We start from the raw sequence: 26,052 nt of genomic DNA, 5'->3' as shown, positions 1-26,052 counted from the left end.
TCTTTTAAGCCTCTTGTGCAAAAACAGGTGTGTAGGTTGGTGTATTGAGTATTGCTCTTGAACTATGTATACTATATACAAAATGAAGTCATAACTAAAATAACAGCAAGTATGGTATTCAGTCTTTCATCCGTTTCTTCACTCTGTTATTCTCTTTATTTAAAGACAAATAGTAAAAATAGATAGAAAAGTCATACCATTTAATATATTTTATGAACCTTGAAGATGCTCAATATGGGCAATTAGTTCACATTAACAACAATAAAAAAACATCAAAACAAAGAACCTTTATAAAACAGATAAAAAAAGTAGAGAAGTAGGTCTAAGATAACGTCAGTGAGAGCGCACATTTGTCTTTTGGAGGGGTTGAAGTCGTTATTTTACATACAAGATGGAATAGAAGATATACAATAGTCTGTAGTCCAGGCAAACACATGCCCTAATATGCCCTCTTGCATCACTTATCAGTCAAATACGTCCAACTGGCCTTCCATCTCAGTAGATTATGGCCTGTGTCCGGCACAGGATTCTTGGAAGATCTGAATAGAAACATTTGAAACTGATCTTCACAGCATCCAGATGCTGCCCCGGTAGCCCAGTCCAGAAAGCAGGACTCCAGCGTGCACGGTGTTCCTCAGTAGTGGTAGACTCTGATCTGGTCGTTGTCATCCAGACCCAGCTGGACGAGGTTGTTCTGGGAGGATGAAGCCTGGTAGCGAGTGAACAGCGGTCTGGAGGGTGAGAAGTTAAAGATCCAATCACAGCCGATCACATTGGCCTCACAGGGCCAGCTAGCAGGCGTACAGTAATGACAGCATCTTTCCATCCTCGGATAGGCCTGTTGCTAAAAGGCAAAGTTACCAGCGTGCCTGAACGCATCATCACACAAACAACGAATTCTTGAAATATTAAAAAAAACAGCAGTAATTTTATAATAAATCGAACCATTCACAGGAAAAGCCGTAATGTTATGAGAAAAAGTAATTACTTTACAAAAATAGCATATTATGAGGAAAAATAATTTAATTTAGTACCCTTAAATTCTAATATTAGAGATGAAAAAAAATATTATGAAAAATATATAACAAAAATTAACAAGTAAAATTTACACAAATGTAAAGTCAAATTATTACGAAAAAATAAAGTCATGAAGACAATTGACAAGAAAATGAAAAACAACATAAATGGTAAAAACAGCTGTTATTTCACAGGAATAACGACCAAATATTGAGAGAAAAAAGGTTGAATTTTAAAAAGTCACAATTTTATGATGTTTAAAAAATAAGGGAAATAATATTTTAGTAGCATGGAGTTGCAATATGACTTTAAAATCGTAATATTCTGAGAAACATGAAAAATAGGTTTAAAAAAAAAAGTGATTTTATGAGAATAACGTGAAAATTTATGGGAATAAAGTCACAATTACCGGAAGAAAATTCAAGGTGGAAATAATGCCCTTTTAGTAGCATAGAGTTGAGGTTTTTTTTAAGTACTAAAGTTGGAATTTTTGTAAAATTACATGGGTAAAAATGGTTACAATATTATGGGAATATACATTACAACAAGATTATGTATTAAGATTATGTAGGAGAAAATTTAAAAAGACAACAAAAAAGTAGCACTCTTAATATAAGAGGATGAATATAGGATGAATATAATTTGTAATATTATGTAATTGTAATATTATGAGAAGGAAAAGAAAGCAAGATTTTGGGAAAAGAGTCAAAATATTAAGGAAATGCTGTAGAAGTTCGAAAATATCCTAGCTGCATCGTTTGCGGCCCCCGGTGGTTTAGCCGAAAGTAAAAGGGAAGGATACATGCTGGCGTCTTCCTTTTGCATCTTCAACCACTGCTTGTTGCTGTCAATCAGCTTCTGCAGCTTGTGGCCGTCCACTTTCACTGACGTGTGCATGTGCAGGCTAGGGCGACACATGGAAACAACAAGCATCATGTGCTGTACTGTATGTGGCAGAGGAAGATGGGAGGGGAGGGCAGGGGAGTGATGAAGCGGTTAAGAAGGCAATACTTGGCAGGAGCGTAGGATGAGTACGACGGATGCGTCCTCAAGCTGCTGGAGGTGAATTCTGCGGCTTCTGGGGAGCAAGAAAGATCGCCAGCTGTGACAAAAGTGATGAAAACACATTTGTGATTGAGCTAGGTGTACCAGGAAAGATCTCCCTCCATCTTCGGTATGCGACATCCTCACAAGGTCTCAGACCACCCCGGGCGGAGGTGGACGCCAAGGTGGAAAAGCCGGGACCATCTCGGGTGGACGACTTCCACAGCGGGTTGGCTTGGCCGAAAGAGGCGGGGCCTAGCGTGGGGACTTGCGGTAGGATGGGTGAAGACCTGGGGGCAGCAGCGTGAGACAGGGCGCTGGGGAAGGCCGGGAGGGATGTGCTGCTCTGCCTCTGGGCTAAAGATCCCAGAGCACCTAAAACCGTGTTCAGCTGGCCTGAGAGCTGCTGCTGGGATTCGGTGAACTGGTGGACTTTGGCCAGGAAGGTCAGAGTGCCTCCTAAAAACACATACAGATACAGATACACCATTACTACCAGTATTAGTATTCTATTTATTTTAGGTGTTTGATGCATTTTTATTTTTACTATTACGAAATGGATTAGATCATTAGAAGATGAATTTTTACTATTAGAATGGATAACAGATTCAAAATAAAGAAAGCCATTAATGTGATGAAGACACCGTTGATCATTTTCACTAAACGCCCTCTTTCCTCAGGTAGAGGGAAAAAAGAATAGGGTGTAAAATGGAGCCCTGGGGAACGCCACACGAGAGAGGACTCCCCGAGGCTGACACAGAAAGAACTATCAGCCAAAAAGACCCAAACCAGTCTAGTGCTGCACCCCTGCTCCGTGTGCGTTACCGGTCTCATCAGGTGCGTCAACCGTGCTGCTCAGGTCGGAATCTGTCACATCGAAGGCAACCTTCTTCTGCCTGGCCATCAGAGAAGCATCTTGAAGCAGTGACTGTTGGGGTGCGGAGAGAGAGGGGGGGGGGGGGGTCGACATTCAGTGAATGTGTACTTCAAATAAGCATAGACATTGCAAGGCACCGCCATGACTTTATCATTACATGTTGATACTGGACATATATTAGTGCACTCTCTGACCTCCTCAGCTGTTGATCCGTCGACATGCTGCTGTTCTTTTTTCTGACTCATCACCATCTGGGACAGCTCTGACAAACTTCTCATCTCCTAACAAGAAGGAAAAAAATTATATTTAAATGAGGTTACATAAAAAGATGCATTACATGGATAAAGTGACAATATTATAGTAATAAAGTGAGAATTACAAGAAAATCTTTTACAAGAAAGTTGATAATGTTAGAAATGTTTTAAAAAGAAGAAATAAAAAAACTTAAAAAAACATTTTATAAGAATAAAATCAGAATATCATGAGAAAAAAAGTTTAATTCTAGTGAGAAAAGGGCAACAAAACAGCAGAAAAAACGTGAAAATAAGAGCAAAGACTGAAGAACCCAAAGCTGAGATGCATAAAAAAAAAATATATATATATATATATATAACTTCTTAGCATAGCTAGTGTTGTTTTTCAAAATAAAAAAGCACTCCGCAAAGTGCCATAGTTCCCACATATTGTAATTTACACCAGAAATATTAGTCCTATATTTGTTTTTTCTAACTACATCTTTAGATTGTTCATGTTAGCATGCTAGCAATGCTAACACACTAACATTACCATGCTAACACCGAGCACAATATTGGTGTTTATATAAATGTCTAGCTATGAAAATGCCTAAATTGCTACCAACCTAATGTTAACATGCTAGCAATTCTAACATGCCCGGTAGTGTTTACTGTATATATGTGTCTACCTATGACGGCTAAAAATTATCCTATGCTAATGTTAGCATACTAGCAATGCTACCATGCAAATGTTAGCATACTAACACCTAGCATAATAGTAGTATTGTTCATATAAGTGTTTAGCTATAGAAATTGCTAAACAATTCTCCTACCAACGCTAATGTGCTAATGATAACATGCTAACATGATAGTGCTAACTCTTTATATAAGTGTCTACCCTTGAAAATGGCTAAAAATACTACTATAATGTTACCATGCTAGCAATGCTAACATGGTCTAAATGGGTTGAGAAATGTGGAAGCAGCCAGAAGTTGTTAGAGCAAAGGCATTTTGTGTTGAATGTGTTTTTGATGTTTTAATTAAGTGAATATAAATGAAACGTGGAAGAAGTAGTATTAGAAAGGAAAAGTGTGCGCTTTGGGAGCATTTTGAATTTGTTTCTAGTATCGATATAGGCAGCCTGAATGTCCTGAACGTGCGGAACAGTTTGATGCTGGGATGGCTCCAATTGATCGAGGAATGTGGTAGTATTTAGTTTTAGGGAAATGATGAATTTTGGGAAAACTTTGAATTTGGATAACCCCCCAAATTTAATCATCATTTCCGACAGTTCCTCACAATTCCTATTCATAACTTTTGAAGTTATTTTTCGCAAAGTACAAATATAAATACATCCTTTCGCTATGTGCCTACCTTTTGTTCACTCACTGCTGCTTGGCTCAGCTTGACTTGCTGAGAACAGTTGCTCATGGTCGCATGCAGAGTTGCACGTCTGTCCTTGAGTTGGCTGTTCTCCTTCTCCAGGAAGGCTTTGGTCTTTAGGATGGATGCGCCGTGGGACGAGCTGAACCTGAATAATCTGGGGTGGGTGGGTGTTATAGTACGATGTAGGAAAGCGACCCTGAAATGACTGATTTGATCATCCTGTAGCTTGTGCTTACTCGGGCATGTTGCTAGGGCTGTCAGGTACAGTGGAGGGAATGGGGTCCTCCGGATCATCTCCGTGACGTGATGAGTCTGTTTGGCCATCGGAGGGTGACGTGCTCTGGTTTTTGTCCTTTCGTCGGGAGGGACTCTGTCCCTCACGTGCTTCCAACTCACTAATTGGGTGAAACAGCTGTCAGTTAAAATCTAGCTATGCAACAATGTATATGTGAAATGCTTGACCTGCCAACATGTACCCATTTTTCATACACTGCACATATGTATTGGTTGCATAATAACACTCCTCTGCTCTTTTTAATGACCATCCTTCATAGAAGACAATCTTCTGTGTGCCTTGAAAGATCAGCAAAATGGTCTACAATGCCAGGTGTGTGGGATTGAATGAGTTATCGATATGACAAAGCTGAGATGCAGTTTATTCTTAAACTATAAATAACTTCATAGCATAATAGACAATTTCAAAATGCTTTCATTATTGGTATTGGTGTACCTGAGTCTGCGACTGAGGTGCTCGCATTGTTCCTGCAGCAGAGCCACCTTGCTCTCCAGTCGCCGCTTGTCTTCCTTCGCCTTCCGGCTTTCCTCCGTGCCTCTGTCTCTCTCCTCCCGCAGCCTCTCCCCTTCTTGCTGGGCCGCGTTCCTCTCCTCACGCATTTTATCAAGCAGCTCTTGACCTTGACCTTGCTCTTCCCTCATCCTCGCCATCTCTACCTTCAGCTGATCTCTCTCCAAGATCACTTTGTGCAAAGTCTGCTCAGACACACAAACATCATTTGAATGATCAGTGTAGGACGACTTTGTATGAAAAAGAAAAAACAGCCCACCCCTGTCTGTTTGTCTACATCCTCCTCTTCTTCCTCAAGAGCCTTCTTCTTCCACTTCAGAGCTTCTGCCTATTAAAATACACCTTATTAGCCCAGATGCTAGTGCCAACCACCGAGCAAGTAAACAAACAGAGTAGATGAGAGAGAGAGACCTTGGTCTGCATAATTTCCTCATCCTCCTTCAGCTGTTTGGCTTTCAGCTCTAACTGATAGATGTAATCCTCAAGTTCTGACTGCTGCAAGGAGAAGAATGGAATATCTAGCATCAGGTGTGTGGAAGGAGTGCAACCGAACAACGTGATGGTGAACGGGCTCAGATGGATACAACTAAACAATTACACAACATACGCAGGCCACATGTCTTCTGTACAAACGTTTTATTTGCCACAAAGACAAGAAGTATTTTTAGAGTAGTCAAGGTGAGGCTTGACAACTGCCAAGCACGGTGGGGGTGTCATGCTCCGATGCTGCTATATTGGAGGATGACTAGCTAGCCAGACCTGGGGCTATTGGCAGCTTGCTGCGGTGTTTTTTGTTTTTTTTTAAATTGTCCCACATTCTAAAAATTTAAAAATCTGCAGTAATTTGAAATGAATAAATAAATAAATATCAAGAGATCTAATCCCATGAGAAAAGAGATTATTATTTGTAATAGGAAGGAAAGTAATGTCATTTTCGTTAAGTTGAAATATTAAAGGAAAAAATATTTTGTATTTAATAATTAAATACAGAATAAACCTTATAATACTTTAGTGGTAAAGTCAAAATATTATGGGAATAGAGTCATAATTTTAATAAACTCAGAATATTATGAGGACAAATATCGTCATTCCAGTAATATAGATTTGAAATATTAAAGCATAAGCTAGACAGATGAAACTAAAAGGGACAAAACCCCCAAATCCATCAAAACTGATTTCGGAAATATGCGTCATCAAGTGGGTCCACTGCTCAATGATGATCAGCATATGCATGCATGACTGTGTGTGTGTGTGTGTGTGTGTGTGTGTGTGTGTCTGCTGATCTCACCTTATGCGAGTGCGCCAGCTGCGCCTTCTCGATCTCACTGTGCAGCTGCATGCGCAGTCTCTCCAGCTGAAGGTCATGCGAGGCCTGAAGATGCTCTCTGTCTTCCTGCAGAGCGGAACGCAGTCGCTCTCTCTGAACACTTTCCTGACACAAATACACAAACGTCATTGGTGTGTCACTAGGCCAGCACGATTCATCCCAAACAGTTGAAGCTGCTGAAGAACAAGTGATAGAATCTATTGCCTTTAACATCAAATACACAACTTTTTGTTTACAACAAGCAAAAATGTGACAATGAATAAAATAGCTTTTAACATTATAGTCCACGTGTACAGTAGATGGGATGAATGGGGTGTCCAACAAGAAAACCTCTTCCAAGTGCTTCTCCTTGATATTGTTCATCTCTCTCCTGTGCTCCTCCCTCAGCTGCAGCAGCTTCTTCTCGTGCTCCCGCTGCACTTGCTCTCGCACTTCCAGGAGCAAATCGGTCATCTGCACAGTGACAGCTTCCAAACTGAGACCGAGATCAATCATTTCCAATCATTTCCCCCCCCCCCAGGACTGCGTGTCACTCACCTCTCTGTGATACTTTGAGAGCTGCTGTTCAGGACGTGGATGAATCAGCTCTCTGTAACTTCCCTCTGTGGCCACGTCCTTTATGCACACAAGCAGAAGCAAAACATACAGAAATGATTTAAAGAGCAGCTGACATCAACCAGGCTGTCATGACCATGTGTGCACACTATGTGGCAAGATATTTCATAAAACAATACATGTACATACATATGCTAATAAGTTATGCTGTATACACTGTGTCAAGATATTTCATAAGGCAATGCATGTACAAACATATGCTAACAAGTTATGCTGAATACACGATGCGTCAAGAAAAAATGGCATCTCAGCTTTGTGATGTACTGTACTGTTTTTTATATTTCCACTTTATTCTTTCTTCGTACATTTTCTTCTCGTCATATTGTGACATTATTCTCACCATAATTATTTTGTTTAGTTTCTCATAATATTACGACTTCAAATAAATTACATATTGCACCTTTAAAAGGGGACTTATTATGTTTTTCCCACTTTTCTGACCTATAAATGTAGTTAGAATGTTGTATTCTGGTGTTAAACCATGCCAAAGTTTCAGATAATGAGGTTTGTGCATGTGGAAGGGAGCCCTGAAAGACGTTTAGGATGGCTCTGAAGGCAAGGTTTCAAAGACTTTTTCTGAACACTGGCTCTCTGTGATGTCACAGTGAGCCGGACTTCCTGATATGGGCGTGCCCGGGTACAAGCTGTACGAGCTGAGTGGGACCAATCATAGAAGAGTGGGCGTGTTCCAAGGAAATCCAGCTGGAATAGGTGCAGATACTGGAAGACCTAGAAAACTTGTGTGCTGGTTATTGTGTGTAGCTGCTCTGTAGGAGTCCACAACTCAATACAAAGCGCCGGAAATTAGCATAATAGGTCCCCGTTATTACTTCAACTCCATGCTACTAAAATGAAATCCTTTTGCCTCATAATATTATGTACAATACAATTTTATATTGTATAATACGACATTATTCTCATCAAATTACATGTTTTTTTTCTTGTAAATTGTCTTACGATTTTGCCATATTTTAATGTAATTCTCTTAATGATTTTTGCTACATGATTTTCTAAAAATTACAACTTTTTTTTTCTTCAGAAAATTAGGGCTTTAAAAAATATATTGTTTTTTGTTTTTGGCGTTTCACCTTTCAATACTAATACTTTTTGTACTTTTAAAATTACATTATTTTCTCTTGTCAAATTACTTTCCACGCTCTTGTAATTTTTTTCTGGTAGTTACAACTTCGCCATAGTATGTTGACTTTATTCTCGTAACATTGTAACGTTTTTCTTACAACTTTATTCGTTATTGTGTTTGTTTTTCATAACATTGGGGCTTTTAAAAAAAAAAACAGCTTTTTTTTTTAGCTGTTACTAAAATGACATTATTTTTCCTCATGTTATTCTCATAAAATTCTGACTTTTTCCTCATTAGATTTCCTCATCATATTAAACCCCCCGTACTACAGGCTCTCACTGAAGAGTATGTCACCAAAGTCAGATCATCTTCCTCAAATATGATTCTATCTTCATGTGGGACACCACTAAATAAAGGATCATTCACAATGAATCAAATATTTGTAGAAATCTGAGGAGTGTTTTCACTGTTGTGAGATAGGATCATTGTTAGTTAGCAGTTAGTTTCCTAACCAGCGACTACCTCCGGCTTGAAGTGATCCATTTTCTTTCTCTCGGCTTGCATCTGCTGGTCTGACTCAGCCTTCAGACGCTCTATGTCCAGCCTCCTCTGAGCCTCCAACCTTTCCACTTCTGCTGCTTTTTCTTCTTCCACTGAAATGCGCAACTCTTTCAGCATGGTTTCGCTCTCCTCCCTTAGCACAAAGATAAATTGAGTATTTATGTTCAATGGCTTCATCAACAAATACAACAAAAAGGCCGCATCTGTTTTCATATGACTTTGGATAGTATAAGCCATGTTAGTTTGTTTCCGAATCGTCTACCCAAGAGAGTTTTGGTCCCACATGCAGCCTTGCCAATCCCACCTGAGCTTAAGTAGCTGCCGCTCTCGTTCCTTCAGAGCAGACTCTTTGAGTTCCTCCAGTATCCTGTCAGACTCCATGTTCAATTTGGCTTCCTCTTCCTTCCTCTTGGAAAGAAGATCCTGCCTCAGAGCGCTGTGAAAGTACACACAAACACACAGTGTGCTCAAACGCTAAAATATAACAATTGTGTTTTTCAATATTATTATAATCTAGGACAAATGTCATTTTGTTTTCCAATGTGTAATCTACAGTGGATAAACTACGATGCGGTTCAACTTTCACAACTTCACTTTCAATTTTTCAAAACAACCTCATAAATTACCGTCTATTTCTTGCTTTTAAAATGAATATTTCAGCAAATTCTACCTATTCTTGACCTAAATTAAGCAAATAAATGGCAAAAATAGAAATACTATTAATACTAAAATATATTATACTAATTAATACTAATATACTAATAAGTAATATACTAATTTACCAGGGTTCAATTCCACCCTCAGCCATCTCTGTGTGGAGTTTGCATGTTCTCCCCGTGCATGCGTGGGTTTTCTCCGGGTACTCCGGTTTCGTCCCACATTCCAAAAACATGCTAGGTTAATTAGCCACTCCAAATTGTCCATAGGTATGAATGTGAGTGTGAATGGTTGTTTGTCTATATGTGCCCTGTGATTGGCTGGCCACCAGTCCAGGGTGTACCCCGCCTCTCGCCCAAAGACAGCTGGGACTAAAATATTCCATGCAATGGAGTATTCCACACTGGTCTCTAGGTGTCAGTAATGTTACACTGATGAGAAAATAGCCACAACAGGAAGTATGTGGTCCAGAAAACAAACAAAAAGGAACTCTCTCAACGCTAACGTGTGAGTCTGTTATGCCTTACTTTTGTCTTATTTTCTGTTATTCTATCAACTATGTTGGGTACTGGGAGTGTAAATGTGACTATAGGGGTGTTATTTCATGTCCAGGGGGCTCTAGTGATTTTAAAAGTGTAAACAGGTATTCTATGCTCCCAACTACAAAAATATTCCACTGATATATGTACATGAATATCATATGACCTACCCAAGTGTATCTTTACTCTCTTCTTTAAGCTTCACCTCTTCCTCACTCAGCTCAGCCAGCAGGAGAGCCTTTCTCTTCTCCTTCTCCTTAATGAATTGCTCCTTCTCTGCCTCCTCTTGCCTCTTCAGCTCCTCGTGGAGGAGAGATATTCTCCTCTCCTTCTCCTTTTCCAAACGCTCCTTCTCCTCTTTTTCTTCGCTGAACAATTCCTCTCGGAGAAGAAATGATATCGTCTTCTCTTGAATGAATTGCCCTTTGACCCCCTCCTCCCCTCTCTGACTGGCATCGCCACTCTCTCTATCTTCCTCCTTGTTCTTCACGTTTTGACTCTTATCTCTCTCACTTTCTTTCTCCCCTTTTCCTTGTTTCTCATGTTTCCAGATTCCAAAATGGGATTCCTTTTCCGCCGGGTTGACATCTTTGTGCCTGGAAGTTTCAAAGTCTGCCACTTCAGTGTTGGAGGCTCGGGAGAGCCGACCTCGAGATGTTTCCGGCCTCTGCAGATTCAGAGCTGAGCCGAGCCGAGATGCTTTTGGTTGGTTCTGAAGGTCTATGGCCGTGTGGGAAGGGGTGGACTGGTGGAGCACCAGCCTGTCTACTTTGGAAACTGGAAGTATGTCCTTGTCCACTGACTGCAAATGCCTGCACAGATGGTGGTATAAGGTGGTAAAGATGGAACATTCACTCGTGGTTGGCTCTGGAGCCAATTATCCTGCAGAAATATAAACATCGACAAGCAAAGGGACAAACCTCTTGGCAGCCTCCAACTTTGTATACATTCCCATCTTAAACTCCACATCTTCTCCATCATCCTTGTCCTCCGGGGGACAGACAGTGCCAGATGTGTCGTTAAGGTCCAAAACCTTTTGAGAACAAAATAGCTTTTAGTGCAGAGTCGTAAAGGCTCCGCACTCTTCCAAAAATCTCTTCCAAGTCTCGGAACCACTAGTATTGTGTAACAGTAAACTGTTAAAAAATGTTAAGAACCTTGGACGGGAAGTGTTGCTGTATTCTACTAGGGATCGTCAATAAATTACTATTGCGTTGAAGAGAGTTTGTTAAAAAATATATATATATTCATATGAGCTATTTTCATAACCAAATTCAATTCCGTAAAATTCATGTTTGAAAGAAACATTTTATTAATTAAAAAAAAGAACTTGATTGGATCAGATAAGCAAGACTATTTTAAATGAAGGAGTGAATGAAGGACATTGAATGATGACAGTACCTTAACATTGATGGAGGACGAACTCTCCTTAATATCATCACTGACTTCAGAGTTCTGGAATTAGACAGACATGCCGTCACTTCAATAACTAGACAGCAGGTAAGACATGTACGCAGATGTTGCTGTCAAACACACACAACCGCAATGTCCACAGAAGCCGTACCAAGCGTCTAATGCTATGGTGCTATGATGGTGCAGACAAGACACAGATAAAGAAGAATGGGACTCAAAAGCAAAAAATCAGGACTCCTGTGCCAGACCCAATATATCAGGGATTCTCAAACTGACGCCCTGGGGCAGTGAGGGGTCTGCAAGCATATGGGGGGGGGGGGGGGGGGGGCTATGTAAGTTTGTTTTGCAATAAATTAAATAATGCTGTATCGCTAAAGTGCGTAAGAAACCCCAAACATTCTCTGCAAATAACTCTCAATTACATGAAGAATAATCATGGATTGATTTAATGTAGTGCCTTTTAAGTACACTTTTAGTACCCAAAGCGCTTCATTCACCCCTGTCACACACTAGTGGCCATCTCCTTTCCAGATGACCCGCTCTACCACCTCACCCGTGAGGGTTAGTGAATGCAAAACTGTGACACAACAGGTACCGTAAATCCTCGTTTATTACTGTTAATTGGTTCTAGATCCGACCGTGATGAGTGAATTTCCACAAATTAAAATTCCTTCTTTATAAATTTAATATTTTCCTTGTGTTTACACTCTTCTAAATATATTTAAACATTATGAGAGGCCTCTAGACACAAAAGAACTCCCCATAGTCATGTTTACACTCATTACTGACACCTTGTGGCCAGTGCAGAATACAACATATCATGACTTCTTTAAATGTGTATTCTGAATGCCTTACTATGTACTATTTCGTTACCCATTGCAAAAATGGCTTACACTCCTATTACCCAATATGGCAGCCCATAATAACACATACGCCTAGTGACCAGTCCAAAATTTAGCCCAAAGTTAGCCAAGATAGGCTCCGGTATACCCCCACAGCCCTAGTGAGGACAAGCGGCATAGAAAAAAGATGGATGGGGTCCTTGAAAAGTGATCCCAATAAGTTTGAGAACCCCTGTAATAATCAGTATGCCACAAACATCAAGCAGGGACACAAATGAGGACTTTGTGCTCTTAAAAGAAAAGTGCACTTTTTTGGAATTTTTCCCATCATCATACAGTCCGTAGGAGACACAGGAATACGTGTCTTTCTGGTTGTCTGTGTGTTCTAAAGATATAAAAACAAATAAAAAGTGCCAACAATATGAAACGCATACAGCATAGCCAAGCTACAGCCACATTGTTGTTAACTCCGCCAAGGAGGTCATACTCTTGCCGGTGTTTGTTTGTTTGTCTTCAAAATAACTTGGAATGTTTAGAATGGATTTGGATGGAATGTTCAAGAATTGTCAGAAATGGGATAAGGAAGAACTGATAATATTTCTGGGGGTGATCCAGATCCATTGTTGACATTTGTGCATTTAATTCCATAAAATAATGGTCAAGTTTCTAACAGGTTTGACAAAATATAAAAAAACTGATCCAGATATTTCCAGATACTATGATCCACAGTATAAGGAAATTGGGGATCATAGGAAGAGAATTCTATATTTATTAAACCATAAAGGTTATATAGCCAAGACACTGTGGGATCTGGAGTGTGTCAACAGATCTCAAACTAGGGAGGCCACATCCAGAAGGAAACCGCCATTTTTGTGAGCTAATATTGATATCATTGTGAATCCAATTACTAATGTTATGTTTTCCTGGTCAAGGAATCTAAATATGTACATAAAATAAATATTTATTTTATATTTATTTTAGAGCTTTTATTATTATTATTATTGTTATTATTAACATTGTTGTGCTGAACAACTACCTTACCGTCATGGTGACACCTCGCCACACCTCACTGGCTACGACTGAAAGGTAAATATTTGAGCTGCCGCCAAAGCTGCCCCTACTGCTGCTGTGTTTCTGTTTTGGAGTTTGGCAAAGTTAGCATCTTTCTATGTTGCTCTGTGAAATTGATGTACCCAACTGTTTTTCTATCTTTCCATGTGCGTGTTCAGGTCTCACATAAGGATGCTGGATGATGGGCAAAAGTCCAAAAAAAGTTGGCTATGGGGAACGTGGACGGCATACTTCCTGTGAAGAAGCAGGTACCGCCAAGGGTAGGCTAGCCACAGTATGGGAGTGTGAGCACGCAGCACACAATGACGTAACAGCAACCCTACCTCTGCAGGAAGGCGGTTAGGGTTAGCGCTTTCCATCTCCAAAACCTCCGCAACCTCCTCCTCCTCGCTCTGAGATGCATCGGATTCAGCGACTAACTCTTTTCTCTCCACACTGCAACTCTCCTCTTCATCCTCTGTCATTTTCCTGTGGCTGATATCCGCCTGACTTGCACCATCCTCTTCCTCTCTTCCATCTCGCCCACTATGATCATCTATGCTTTTCTCATGCTCATCCATGCCATCACTCGGGCCATCCTCAACCTGACCCTGACCACTGCCTTCCTTTTCCTCCAGCATCTCTTCCTCTTCCATAACAGTCTCTGCACAGTCCACATTTTCCTTTCTGTCAAAGATCTCTTGTTGGGAATTCACTTTCTCTGCATCTCCAACACTGTTTTCAGTGTGGACATGCCCCAGGTTGTCTCTGTATTCCTCTCCCCCATCTCCTTTCCCTTTCATTTCATCTTCACCGTCACCACGTTCCTGTTGCTCATTGTCTAGAGTCATTTCAACGCCCCCCTGCTCTTTGTGAGTATCGCCACCTTCCGCCGTGCCCAAGTCTGTGCTTTTCACGTCTAAGTCATCGTCTTCTTCTTCAACGTTATCTTGCACCTCTCCTTTCTCCTCCAAACCATCTGGTCTGCTACTCACACTGTCACTGAGGCGGATTGGGTCTGCCAGGGGGGACAGGCGGTGTCGGCAGCCCCTTAAAGAGTCCTAGCGGGAGGGAAAGAGTCCATCCAAGAGGTTGGAGGGGGGTGGTGAGAGAAATAGGACAAAGACAAGTCATTTTACACACCTAGGCATGGAACCATGACACATTCTGCTGGATGATACTTGTCCAAGAAACAAAAAGCAAAAATTATGATGTCATACTGTTGAATACGATTATATTTAGTTTCGATACCGGTACCAATACCCGCCGTTTCTGTTTCCATTCTTTAGTAATCAGCAGTAGAACATACTGTAGGTAAGTTCCAACATTTCCAGCGTGTCAAAGGTAAAGTTTGAGTTTGTGCATGCATTAAAATCTCCCTTCCAAGTGTAACCTCCTGCATGCCCTTTCTGCTGAGCGCTATTTTACACGGAGAGATGCATGCCGAGCTCTTATAAAAAGGCACATCCGCCACCTTGTGGACATTTGTACGGCTTAAAACTGCACCAAACAGTTGCATCATCACCTCCTTGTGCCGCTCACGCAAACGCATCTCCTGCCTGTGACGTTAACATTGTGTTGTAACACCCCCTGAGCTCACTTATAAACAAACATTCACTTTAAGAGGAAGACATTTTGCACACTAGTTGTACCAAACACTGACAATGAGTAGAACAAATATTTTCAATTCCATTTTTTACATTTTACACTTCTACCAGAATAAATTGTGTGCTTTATGGGTTTGTGAATAAAATCCTTATATTGTGTTACCAAAACTACATTTTTTCATCTTGGCAACAGTGATGCAGAGACCCTAGTCCATGCATTTGTCACGTCTCGCCTCCCTTACTGTAATGTGCTGCTCACTGGTCTCCCAAGGTCAAGTTTGACTCCTCAGCAGGTCGCCTAAATTCCACCATATGAGATGCGACCATGCGTGCGGCTTATTGTGTTGCGGATTACAAAAGGTCTTCCAGAGACCTCCGTGGAGGGTGCTCGGTGGGTGTGCAGTTCACCTTGGTGGGCCTGGTACTATATACTCTATACTCTGGTTCTCCTGACAGTAGTGATGTGCTAGTAATAATGTCATGATACAGTATTTGATTATCAACAGATACACTTGGTCACAGCCTACCCTGCAGGTGTGCAAAAACTACATTTAAATATAAATAAAATACATATAGTAAAAAAAATGTCGTTGTATCATATATAAAAGTCTTGAAAAGTCATCCTAAATGTTCTTTAATCCCTTTCATGCATCATTCATATCCATTTTGATTATTTTCTGCAAATATAACCACAATTGTAAAACCATAAAAACATATTTTGTATGAACATTTTTAGATTTCTTTAGATTTACAATCATCCCTTGATTAATTGTTTCCAGATGTGATAAGTGTATACCTGTAAGATTCCTTATTTATAAATTGAATATTTTTGTAGTTAGAGCACAGACAATCTGTTTACAAACTCCAAAATACTTTTTTAACATTATTAAAGCACTCTAGACATGAAATAACACCCCTATAGTCTGTTACAGTCTATTAACTATTATTATTTCCAAAAACACGTTTAGAAGTTAAACAAGTAAACAAGATTTCTATGCTATAAATACAAAAATATACAATTTACGAAGAAGGCATCCTACTTTGCAGAAATTCACTTATAGCCGGGTCTGGAAACAATTACTTGCATATATAGAATGGATTACTGTATATGCCACAAGCAGAAACAAAGCTTACATTTAAAATTAAACATGAACACTAAGCATGGAAATGCACAGAAAACCCTACAGGTATTGGTGTGAGTGTGTGTGTGTGTGTGTGTGTGTGTGTGTGTGTGTGTGTGTGTGTGTACCTGTGGCGACTGTGGCTCAAGGCTGTGGCCTCCAGAAATGTCCTGCATTTCTGGCTCAGTTCTTTCCTCTGCATGAGCTGCAGCACTGGCTTCACTCTCCTGACCCACGAACAAGCATGCACAAGAAAGGGCAACACTTCAATAAGGCTTACTTCAAAACAACCCGTGAATATCAAATTATCAATCTAACAGGCAGGATCTAAACAGTGTACACATGTAGATATCTTAAAATTGCATGTCAGCTTTGTCGTAAAGCCTATTATTAGTATCAACTTCAATCTCTGCTGCATTTTTTTGTTAAATTTTCAAATATTTCAACCTTCTTCATAAATAATCTTTGGAAATTTTCTCCTCATAATATGACATTATTTCCATAACATTATGACGTTTCCCCTTTGTTTTGTTTCTCATCATATTATGACTTATAAAATAACAAGTTTCAACTATATGCTACTAAAATGACATTGTTTCCTCTTATTTAGAGTTTATTGTCATAAACTTGCAACCATTGTTCTCATTAAAACACAACTTCGTGATCTTAGTATTTTGATATTATTCTCATTTAAAAATTTTCTGCTGTTGCTAGCTTTTCAAATTTTTGAACTATTCCAAATTTCTTCTAGTACATTTTCTTCACGTAATTATGACTTTATTCCCATAATATTTGGACTTTATTCTTGAGACATTTTAACTAATTTTTTGAAACTATTTGTTGTTTGTTTCTTATATGACCTTTAAAATAACTACAGTAATATTTCAATGACTTTATTTTTCCTCATAATATTAAGAGTTTATTCTTCTGAAATTTTTTTTTAATCATTAAAGGCATATTTGGGATTTTTTGACATTAAGTTGTATGACATCCCCATCAGCAGTGTAGTGCATCAACGGTGCCTTACCCCCCCACTTGGTCCCATGAGCCCAAAACAATATGCGTTCAAAATAGTAGTACATTTGCATCACAAATATGCCTCCTCAAAAAGAAAATTAGACCTGACAAATCGCTTGGTGTTACTCTAACCCAAACTATGTTCCTCTTCACCAAAACTGTACTCATGGGACCAAGTGGGGGGTAAGGCACCGGTGATGCACTACACTGCTGATGGGGATGTCATACAAGTTCATGTAAAAACATACAACTTTTTTCTTAATATTTTGTCTTTATTGTCATAGAATTACTGCTGGGTTTTTTTCCATTTCTCCTTAATATTCCAACGTTCTTCGTGGAAATGCTCTTCTCATAATTACAACTCTATTCCCATAATATTTTGACTTTATTCTTGTAGCATTAGGACTTTTTCCTGCAATCTAATTTAAACTTTTGTCAACTCTAATTTAACGTTTGTGACTCATATTACTAATATATATTTCAACTTTATACTACTAAAATGATGTTATTTTTCCACATATTACAATGCAATTCTTGTAAAATTCCATGTACCTCGTATTGTATGCCCCCTCTGAGTTCATCCAGGTCCAGATGGAGGTTCATCAGTTGCCTTTCTGAAGACCTCTGGCTTGACTATAGAAAAAGACGTAATGTAAGAATCACGGACGCCTGCTCCATCCATCTGCGTATCAGTCGTACTGTACCTCATTTTCTAAGATTTCATCAACGTCATCAAAGCCAGGCATGGTAAGATACACCTTCTCTTCATTCTTGTTGCTTAAAACACTAGAAACAGCACTGCTGCGGAGTACCTGGGAGAGTGCGAGTCCAAACAAATTGTAATTTCTTTACGCCATCACAGATAACCACAGTGCATCCCACCGGGCATCCTCCAATTGTTGCTGTCCAATAACTATGTATGAAAAACCATATGTACCAGAAGAGCTGATTAACAGAAACCATTAGCTTTTTCTTTTTGCATTTACACATAAAAAAGTTTAATCAAATTAAAACAGTGGTGTAATAGTGTTTGCCCCCTTCCTGATTTCTGGTTTTGCATGTTTGTCACACTTAAATTTAAATATTAGTTAACAACAACAAAACCAAATACAAAATGCAGTGTTTAAATTAAAGTTTTTATTATTAAGGGGCCCTGTGTGAATAACATAACTGACATATATATTTAGGTTATATGGCTATATAGGTTATATAGCCATTTCTAAAGCCGTGGGACTCCAGCCAACCACAGTGACAGCCATTATCCACAAATGGTTAAAACATTGAATAGTGAACCTTCCCACGTGGCTCGTCTCCACTTTGCCAGAAAACACCTTGATGATCGCCAAGACCTTTGGGAAAATACTCTGCGGTCTGACCAGACAAATGTTGAACTTTTTGGAAGGTGTGTTCTCATTACATCTGGCGTAAGAACATCATAGCAACAGTAAAATATGGTGGTTGTAGTGTGATGGTCTGGGGTTGTTTTGCTGCTTCAGGACCTGGAAGACCTGCTGTGATAAATGAAAGTATGAATTCTGCTGTCTACCAAAAAAATCCAGCCATCTATCGTGACCGCAAGCTGAAAGCAACATAGTAGGTTGTGCAGGAGGATAATGATCCAAAACACACCAGCAAGTCCACCTCTGAAACATTTAATTGTGGCAAACATGCAAAAAGAAAGAAAGAAAGAAATCAGGAAGGGGGCAAACACTTTTTCACACCACTGTATATGTTTTTTTTAATGTTAAAAAAAATAACATAATAGAAAAGGACTGCATTATTTCAAGGCTTTGGGGACCACATAATATTATATAATAAGATATGGTACCCGGGGCCGTTTATTTACACAGACACCCCCCCCTGCTCTGGGACTCCCTCAGTAGGATACACTAGAATGATTTAAAGACTGTACCCCAAGATGCCCAGGTGTTTTGAGGGGCTCCAGCCCCCCGGATCCAAATGAGCGAGGGAACGTAGAAGCAGACGCAGAGCCAGACCCGGAGATTGGGCCAAGAACAGGAGCATCCAGACCACTGAGAGGAGCCAGGCTTCCCAGGAAAGATGGCAACGACCCCAAGCCTAAACTCTTTGTACCCTAGGAGGGGGCAGAGCCTCAATTATGAAGACAGAAGCATACAAACATGCAAAAAACTGTCAGTGTCATCAACCGCTGATGTTTCCTTTGGTCTACCTGTTAGACATCTGTTAATTAGTACCATCGGTGCTTGCTTTTCAACTGCTGGATTCTCACTCATTTTCTATCTTCTCTCAGTGTTTCACTCACAGACAGTTCTCCGATTTTCATGTTGTTTTCACCTCTAAATGCATTCTACACAAGTACACCCTAGCCTACCCGATCTGAAGCTGAGCGTAGACCTTCCGTGCTATTTACTGATTGAATAAGCAAAGCAATAGGACACACCTGGCCAACAAAAACTATTGACCGGAGAACCCATAACATATTCATCGTATAGAAAATGGATGGATATTTATAAATACCTGAAATACATACTGTATTTATGCCTTTATATTTCACCTGCATAATATTTAAACATATTTTCCCCTTGGAATATGTTTTTTTTGTTAATATTATTTATTGTATTTTCATAAAATTACAATTGTTTCTGCTGTTGCTTTTTTTAAATGATCCATCCATCCATTCTCTATGCAGGGGGTATGCTGGAGCATAATCCGGAGTCAATTATAATTTTCCAATTATTTCTTTTTGTGATTCATGACTTTTTATATAATATTTTTACTTTATTCATTATGTTTTTTTTTGTAAGTTTTCTTGTTAAATTCTACAAACATATACACAATAATCACTCACTCCAGTTTTGGCAGAGTCCTTCTTATTTTTCTCCTTTTTCTCCTTCTTCTCCTTCTTCTTTTTCTTGGTCCCTGACGCCTCGGCGGTGCGCTGCATGCGTTCCCGTTCTTCGACAACCAGGCGCCGGTAGTGTTCGTCGCAGGGGTGATCCCACGTGGACTCACCAGAAGAAAAGTTGTAGTAGTAGATGTCGCCTGTAACATCCTGGCTGCCGGGAGGATCATAAGGGGACAGAAAGAAGAAAGAAAGATGACCAAACTATATGTACTGTCCATCCATGTTCTAACCCTTGTACCACAATAAATCAACATACAAACATTAATGTCTAAATCGAATCCTTAATATAGAAATGTGAGTAGAGTACATCTCCTGACTTACCAAGGCTTCCATTCGGGAGGAAGTGGAGCAACAATTCCCTCCTTGGCCAGCCACATCAGATCCGTTTCGTTGTCAACATCAATACCTATCTCCTTTGCATACTTTCTAATCTCTGATGAGTTGGGGAAACATATCAAATTAAGAATCAAGGGGACAATATGACCGTAGGGAAATGAAAATGCATGACAAAAATAAGATATATCAATAAAGTATGCCTTTCCCGTCACAGTTTATGCAAGTAATACAGTGTAGTACGACTAGATTCGTAGATCCACCAATTCCCCAAGATTGAGTTTAAATATTGGGATGAGAATAAATGAGCAGTTGTACCTTGTTCAGAGGGAATGTAGTTTTCATCAAAGTCCTCCTCCAGGATGAGCTGGTTTCCAATGAGCATGGGTGCAGCCATGATTAGTGCATGCACAAGGCAGCAATGCAAGACTGCTAAGGAATCACAAAATAGCATAGTGAATACATTTTATGCAAAACCAATGCGACTCTTGCTTATTAATAAATAATGGTATGTACTAAAATTACGCGGCTACTTTGTAAACATGGGGTAACTATTTGTTCAACTTAAATGTAAGCACTAAATCCGTAGGATTTAAAACAGCTACTACATACGAGCGTCTCTGATACAATGAACACTAGCTGGGCGTCATTTAGCTACGTATTGACTAGCGAAGCAGTTTAAGAAAATGAATTTACCTTCAAACTCAAGAGGTTGTTCTTTGTCTTTCCAGGTTCTGTCATCTAGTCTGCGTTGCCATAGTTTGTTTTCGAGGTGCAACATACGAAAGCTTACACCAATAGCCACAGCTCTAAGGACGCTTCCCAAGTTTCCGGTGGTGGTAGGATCTGGACTGTGATTGGCCGAGCCTCGTGAGGCTTTCAGGGGGTCATCGTAAACTTGTCACATACTCGGATCGTTCCTCATTTGTGTTGCCATGTAAGCCACTTGCTGGCTATATTTAGCGAGTGTTCAGAACCATCTGTCGACATCTGTTTTTTATCGAAAAAGCGACTGGTGACGACCTTTAGTGACTCGAGACTCGAGTTTAAACACATATCGCACAATCACTGCCTGTAGACAAAGCACGAGATGTTCACTAGTAATGGGAAATTCGGGTCTTTTAACTGACTTGTTAGTCACTTAAGTTAATCGGATCACAAGGCGCATGTGCAGAAACTTGCACACGCGCAGCAAGGTGCCCTAAACATTGGCGTCAGTCGTTGTCGTCGGCGTAATTGCGGTCTAACCGTCTGTCGACGAAGGCCAGACGTTCGTAGGCTCCTCCTGATGTTGATCCCGGAATCCATACAGAAATGCTAATACTTCTATTTAATACACGTTTAATGCATTATTGAAATGGTAATTTCTTCTGTACATGCGCAAATTGAATTCCGGACTAAAATGTAGTACTTGCTGTTATTTGCCAAGTCTGTTATAAATTGTAGCCTGTACTTGCTTACATCACGTGGAATAAATCAATTGCAAGGCAGAATATCCTCTCAATACCTGACTATTTGCAATGAAGGCAGCAGATGAAAATAAACACATCAACATTAGTTTCAGAACAATATTTATTCATTTACACGTGAAAGCATCACTTGGTTTGCAAAATGATAATCTGAAAGTGTATGTACCGTTTCTTTTTTTGTCCATTTATGTGCTTGTAAACCCAGGCATTTCTGCACTGCTCTCAAGCAGAGGTGTCCGACTAAGGGCAGCAATAATGTACAAATCAGCAGTCACTTTATGATAATAGTCAAAATGTTAAAAAAGGTGATCCTAAAATGTCATTTTAATGGCATAAAGTTGAAATATTAAAGACAAATCTTGAAAAATGAGGTTGTGGCAAAATATTATGGGACTAATGTCACAATTCGATGCAAATTGTGACGATGTGAGTGAATTCTAGGAGGTGTGCGTGCTACGCTCTTCAGGTTCTTGCTGGCCTTCACTTTGACCTGACTGCTGCTGGGCCAACATGTCTGTTAGCTTCAGCCCCAACACTGGATCCCTGGGCTCTGCTGCCACCTGCAGAATAAAAGCAAAACTCTCAACATGCGTTCCAACATGCAGCGTGTACTTCTGGCAAAACCTACCACTGGAACACCTCTCCTTCGGAGTATGATCCCTTCCGCGAGTAAAGCCTTTGCAGTCTCCTCAAACAGAACAGACTGATCCATTTCCGACTGGCTCTTTAACTCAGCGTACTTGTCGACAAACCTGCAGCATCATTCAACAAATACAGTGTACCTCACTGAAATATTGGTCTTGCTGAGCCTTTTCAATGTGAATAAGGAAATATATTACACATGTCTGCAAAATGGTGGGTATCCTTCTATTACAGCTGCTGTACGTCGGCGGCTCAAAATGGCCAAAAATGTGGCACAGATCAGATTAAACTAATACATGTCTGGACTTTTCACATAGGCCTGTTTCAGGGACCACAAAATCGGTCAATAATTTCACGCTGTTATGCAGAAATGGAGATTGATCGAGCCTTAGCAGTTTGGCAGATGACCACTCGAGTGTTTTTTTGTTTTGGGTCATTATCCTGCTGCGAACCCATGACGTGCCACAGAGACAGAGCTTTATGACAATGAGCAACACATTTGGTACACTGTTGGAAACTTGTCCTGTATTTTTTACACCCAAGTGCTCTGACCATTTATCATGGAGTTATATGCACACATGCTGAAAATCTTGTAAAAGTGTAAAAGAATCACAATGTAAAAATGCTGCTGATTTTTCTATTTAGCTTTCTTGTTAAAGTACGTTTCATCAGTTTCATCAGTATCAAGTAATGTCCGTGGCCGCTGTAGCTTTTTCTTTCTGTAACGGAAGATTTTCTCTCTGTGTGTACATACCTCTGACAGGTAGAGACAAAGTTTGATTTGGAAAGATCAAATGGCCGAAGACCCATCCCGTACTGATCGTAGAACTTCCTGCAAGAATAGAGTGGTAAAAGCGTTACATGCACGGTGCTGTCTTAGCAAAGTGGAGTAAAAACACGTAAAAACGCTGTGCGGATATTTGACTTACGCTCTAACTTCATCTTCTGTGTAGAAAATTTCAGGCACGGTGTCTGGTTTCTTGTCCCAGGATCGAGTATGGGTCTTGACGTAAAGCGGTTCCCGTGTTGGTGGAAAAGCTTCATAGACGTCGTACCAGATGGGTTTCTCTGTTGGCTTGATGACTCCAGAGCGCATTAGATCTCGAACCCTGTTGGCCATATTGTCACACAGTTCGTTACCAATGTCGATCAAACGCACTTCAAAATAAAGCACAGTAAGACAGAGAAAAAGAAGACCAATACTTTTAGTGCTGTGATAAATGACATGCTGGCTAAATATGTTGATTTCACAAGATTGTCATAAGAGTGTACAAGTTCTTACAATACATAAAATAGGAGTAGAGAGTGAGAGAGTAGATAAGCCATTAAGACATAAATATGCTGTGTGCTCATGTACATTGCAATAAATGTTTTCTGGTGCTTGTGCTTGTCTTATTTACTCTGAATCTAGCTGCTATATTGGGCAATATGAATGTAAATATCAATATAGGGGTGTTATTTAATGTCTAGGTGGCTCTAATAATGTTAAAACAATGTCTTTTGAAGATCATGGAGAGGTTTTCTGTGCCATGAGTGGGAAAATATTTCATTTCTAAAGAGTGAATCATATTTCACTTAACACTTATCATAATCAATCGCTATAAATAAAGTTGTACAGTTAATGTATAATATTTGTACTTATTAACAAGGGTTGCCGCTTTCACGATGTGGTGGGTTGCCTGTTAGGCTTGTTTTGAGAGACCTGGCAACACTGATCACTGAGCTAAAGGCTCCGTGTCCTTCAAAGACACTGGAGGACCAAATCGTGTAATTGCGGACATTTTAGGAAGTCTGCTTAATTCAAATAATTTCTTGTTAATACGACGACCTGGTTATACATGTCTGATCGCCATAGTCATGTCTTTATATTTAGGCTTTAAAGTTCACTCCGTATCTCGGTGGACGGCCTTTATCGTAATAATAACAATCATATACGTTGTGCGCTTGAATGTGATTTATGTTATGTTAATGGTTGTTAAAAGTAGGTTAAATAGTTCAATGTTGCTGTCTTACCGTGTAAATACAGTGCCGATTCTTTGTAGCCTGCTGCCAGCCATTGCTGCTGCTTGTTCTTCTTCTGTGGCTAATTGGTGCTTGGCAAGCTACTTGTGGTGTGCACTACTGCCACCTTGTGGCGGTGGGCAATCTACTTTCGGTGTGTATTACCGCCTTCTGAAGCTGAGTGCTGCCTGAGATGTTAATTGAAATGGAAATAATTCGTTTACTGTGTTGTTGACTATCAACTACCAGTTACTACATTCTCACAGCATGGATATAAAACCATAAAACCTTGTTGGGTGGTTTTGGAGGTGTTTGTAGCAAGCTTTGTAGACGGAATAGGTGTGATCCATTACATGCATGCATTACTGTCTCTTTATAGTTGTTTTGGTATCTTTAGAACATAAAGAAAAGAGAAAGACGTGTGTTTTATGTCTCACTTAAGGATTGTGGATGATGGGGAAAATTTGAAAAGTTCCTTTAAAAGCTGTTAATTCATTCAATGTTTATTTATCATTTCTATGTATTTATGTGCATTTCCAATTGTTTGATGCATGTAAAACTTGTGTTTTGGGTTTGGAATAAATGAAAACAGACAATTTTGGAAGTCCAAGGAAATCTAGCTGGAATAGGTGCAGATGGCCAGCCAATCCCAGGGCACATAGAGACAAACAACCATTCACACTCACATTCATACCTATGGACAATTTGGAGTGGCTAATTAACCTAGCATGTTTTTGGAATGTGGGAGGAAACCGGAGTACCCGGAGAAAGCCCACGCATGCACGGGGAGAACATGCAAACTCCACATAGAGATGGCTTGGGGTGGAATTGAACCCTGGTCTCCTAGCTGTGAGGTCTGCGCGCTAACCACTTGACCAACTACCAAAATAAATAACACAAAAAATTGTTGTTTTACATAAAAATAATAAATTTATAAATTTAACACTGGGCTGCATGGCGGTTGAGTGGTTAGCGTGTAGACCTCACAGCTAGAAGACCAGGGTTCAATTCCACCCTCGGCCATCTCTATATGGAGTTTGCATGTTCTCCCGTGCATGCGTGGGTTTTCTCCAGGTTCTCCGGTTTCCTCCCACATTCCAAAAACATGCTAGGTTAATTAGCCACTCCAAATTGTCCATAGGTATGAATGTGAGTGTGAATGGTTGTTTGTCTATATGTGCCCTGGGATTGGCTGGCCACCAGTCCATAGGCTCCAGCACCCTCTGCGACCCTCATGAGGATAAGAATGAAAAATGAATGAATGAATTTAACACTGGCTGCACAGTGCTCAAGTGGTTAGCGTGCAGGCCGCACAGCTCGGAGATCTGAGTTCAATTCCACCCTTGGGCATCTCTGTGCGGAGTTTGCATGAGATTTCATGATGCTAACCAAGGTTCCAGAAAACACACTGACGTACAGGGTCATGGCATGGCATGGTTGAATGGCGGCAAAACAGGCTTATTTTCACAAGGTAAAAAGCAGAACGTGAATATTAAACTCTCATTGTCAGCTGACTCAAAGGGGGGGG

The 26,052-nt window shown here is 40.0% G+C and overlaps 2 protein-coding genes across 6 annotated transcripts; both read right to left on the bottom strand.

The window, feature by feature from the left end:
* Positions 1 to 135: 135 nt before the first annotated feature.
* LOC131134873 (uncharacterized) lies at positions 136 to 21,371 on the bottom strand. Of its 4 annotated transcripts, none has more exons than XM_058080541.2 (28): positions 21,109 to 21,371; positions 20,731 to 20,841; positions 20,401 to 20,512; positions 20,023 to 20,230; positions 19,105 to 19,287; positions 17,897 to 18,004; positions 17,745 to 17,825; positions 16,304 to 16,402; positions 13,792 to 14,508; positions 11,544 to 11,597; positions 11,063 to 11,175; positions 10,313 to 10,954; positions 9,251 to 9,382; positions 8,908 to 9,079; positions 7,227 to 7,304; positions 7,020 to 7,142; positions 6,651 to 6,794; positions 5,774 to 5,857; positions 5,622 to 5,690; positions 5,288 to 5,547; positions 4,794 to 4,952; positions 4,546 to 4,711; positions 3,133 to 3,219; positions 2,887 to 2,989; positions 2,167 to 2,520; positions 2,029 to 2,095; positions 1,820 to 1,921; positions 136 to 731 (listed from the first exon to the last, which is right to left on the bottom strand). In XM_058080541.2, exons 1-28 carry the CDS (start codon positions 21,191 to 21,193, stop codon positions 635 to 637), a joined length of 4,710 nt encoding a protein of 1,569 aa, XP_057936524.2. In that variant the 5' UTR covers positions 21,194 to 21,371; the 3' UTR covers positions 136 to 634. The 4 variants fall into 4 exon arrangements, with proteins under 4 accessions (XP_057936524.2, XP_057936523.2, XP_057936526.2 ...); XM_058080540.2 differs by having other exon boundaries at positions 20,731 to 20,844; positions 21,109 to 21,370; XM_058080543.2 differs by having other exon boundaries at positions 14,443 to 14,508; positions 20,731 to 20,844; positions 21,109 to 21,366.
* On the bottom strand, positions 9,646 to 24,677 carry mrps23 (mitochondrial ribosomal protein S23). 2 transcript variants are annotated; one of them, XR_013627934.1, is made up of 6 exons: positions 24,537 to 24,677; positions 23,453 to 23,632; positions 23,278 to 23,355; positions 22,510 to 22,633; positions 22,265 to 22,441; positions 9,646 to 9,656 (listed from the first exon to the last, which is right to left on the bottom strand). XR_013627934.1 is itself a non-coding variant. In XM_058080165.2 (5 exons), exons 1-5 carry the CDS (start codon positions 24,578 to 24,580, stop codon positions 22,319 to 22,321), a joined length of 549 nt encoding a protein of 182 aa, XP_057936148.1. In that variant the 5' UTR covers positions 24,581 to 24,677; the 3' UTR covers positions 21,990 to 22,318. The 2 variants fall into 2 exon arrangements, 1 of the variants encoding a protein (XP_057936148.1); XM_058080165.2 differs by lacking the exon at positions 9,646 to 9,656 and having other exon boundaries at positions 21,990 to 22,441.
* Between the last annotated feature and the right edge of the window lie 1,375 nt (positions 24,678 to 26,052).

This window comes from Doryrhamphus excisus, linkage group LG8 (assembly GCF_037039965.1).
Source record: "Doryrhamphus excisus strain RoL-2023G ecotype Guam linkage group LG8, RoL_Dexc_Guam_v1.1, whole genome shotgun sequence".
Taxonomy (NCBI): Eukaryota; Metazoa; Chordata; class Actinopteri; order Syngnathiformes; family Syngnathidae; genus Doryrhamphus; species Doryrhamphus excisus.
This window is presented reverse-complemented; position numbering and strand designations above follow the sequence as displayed.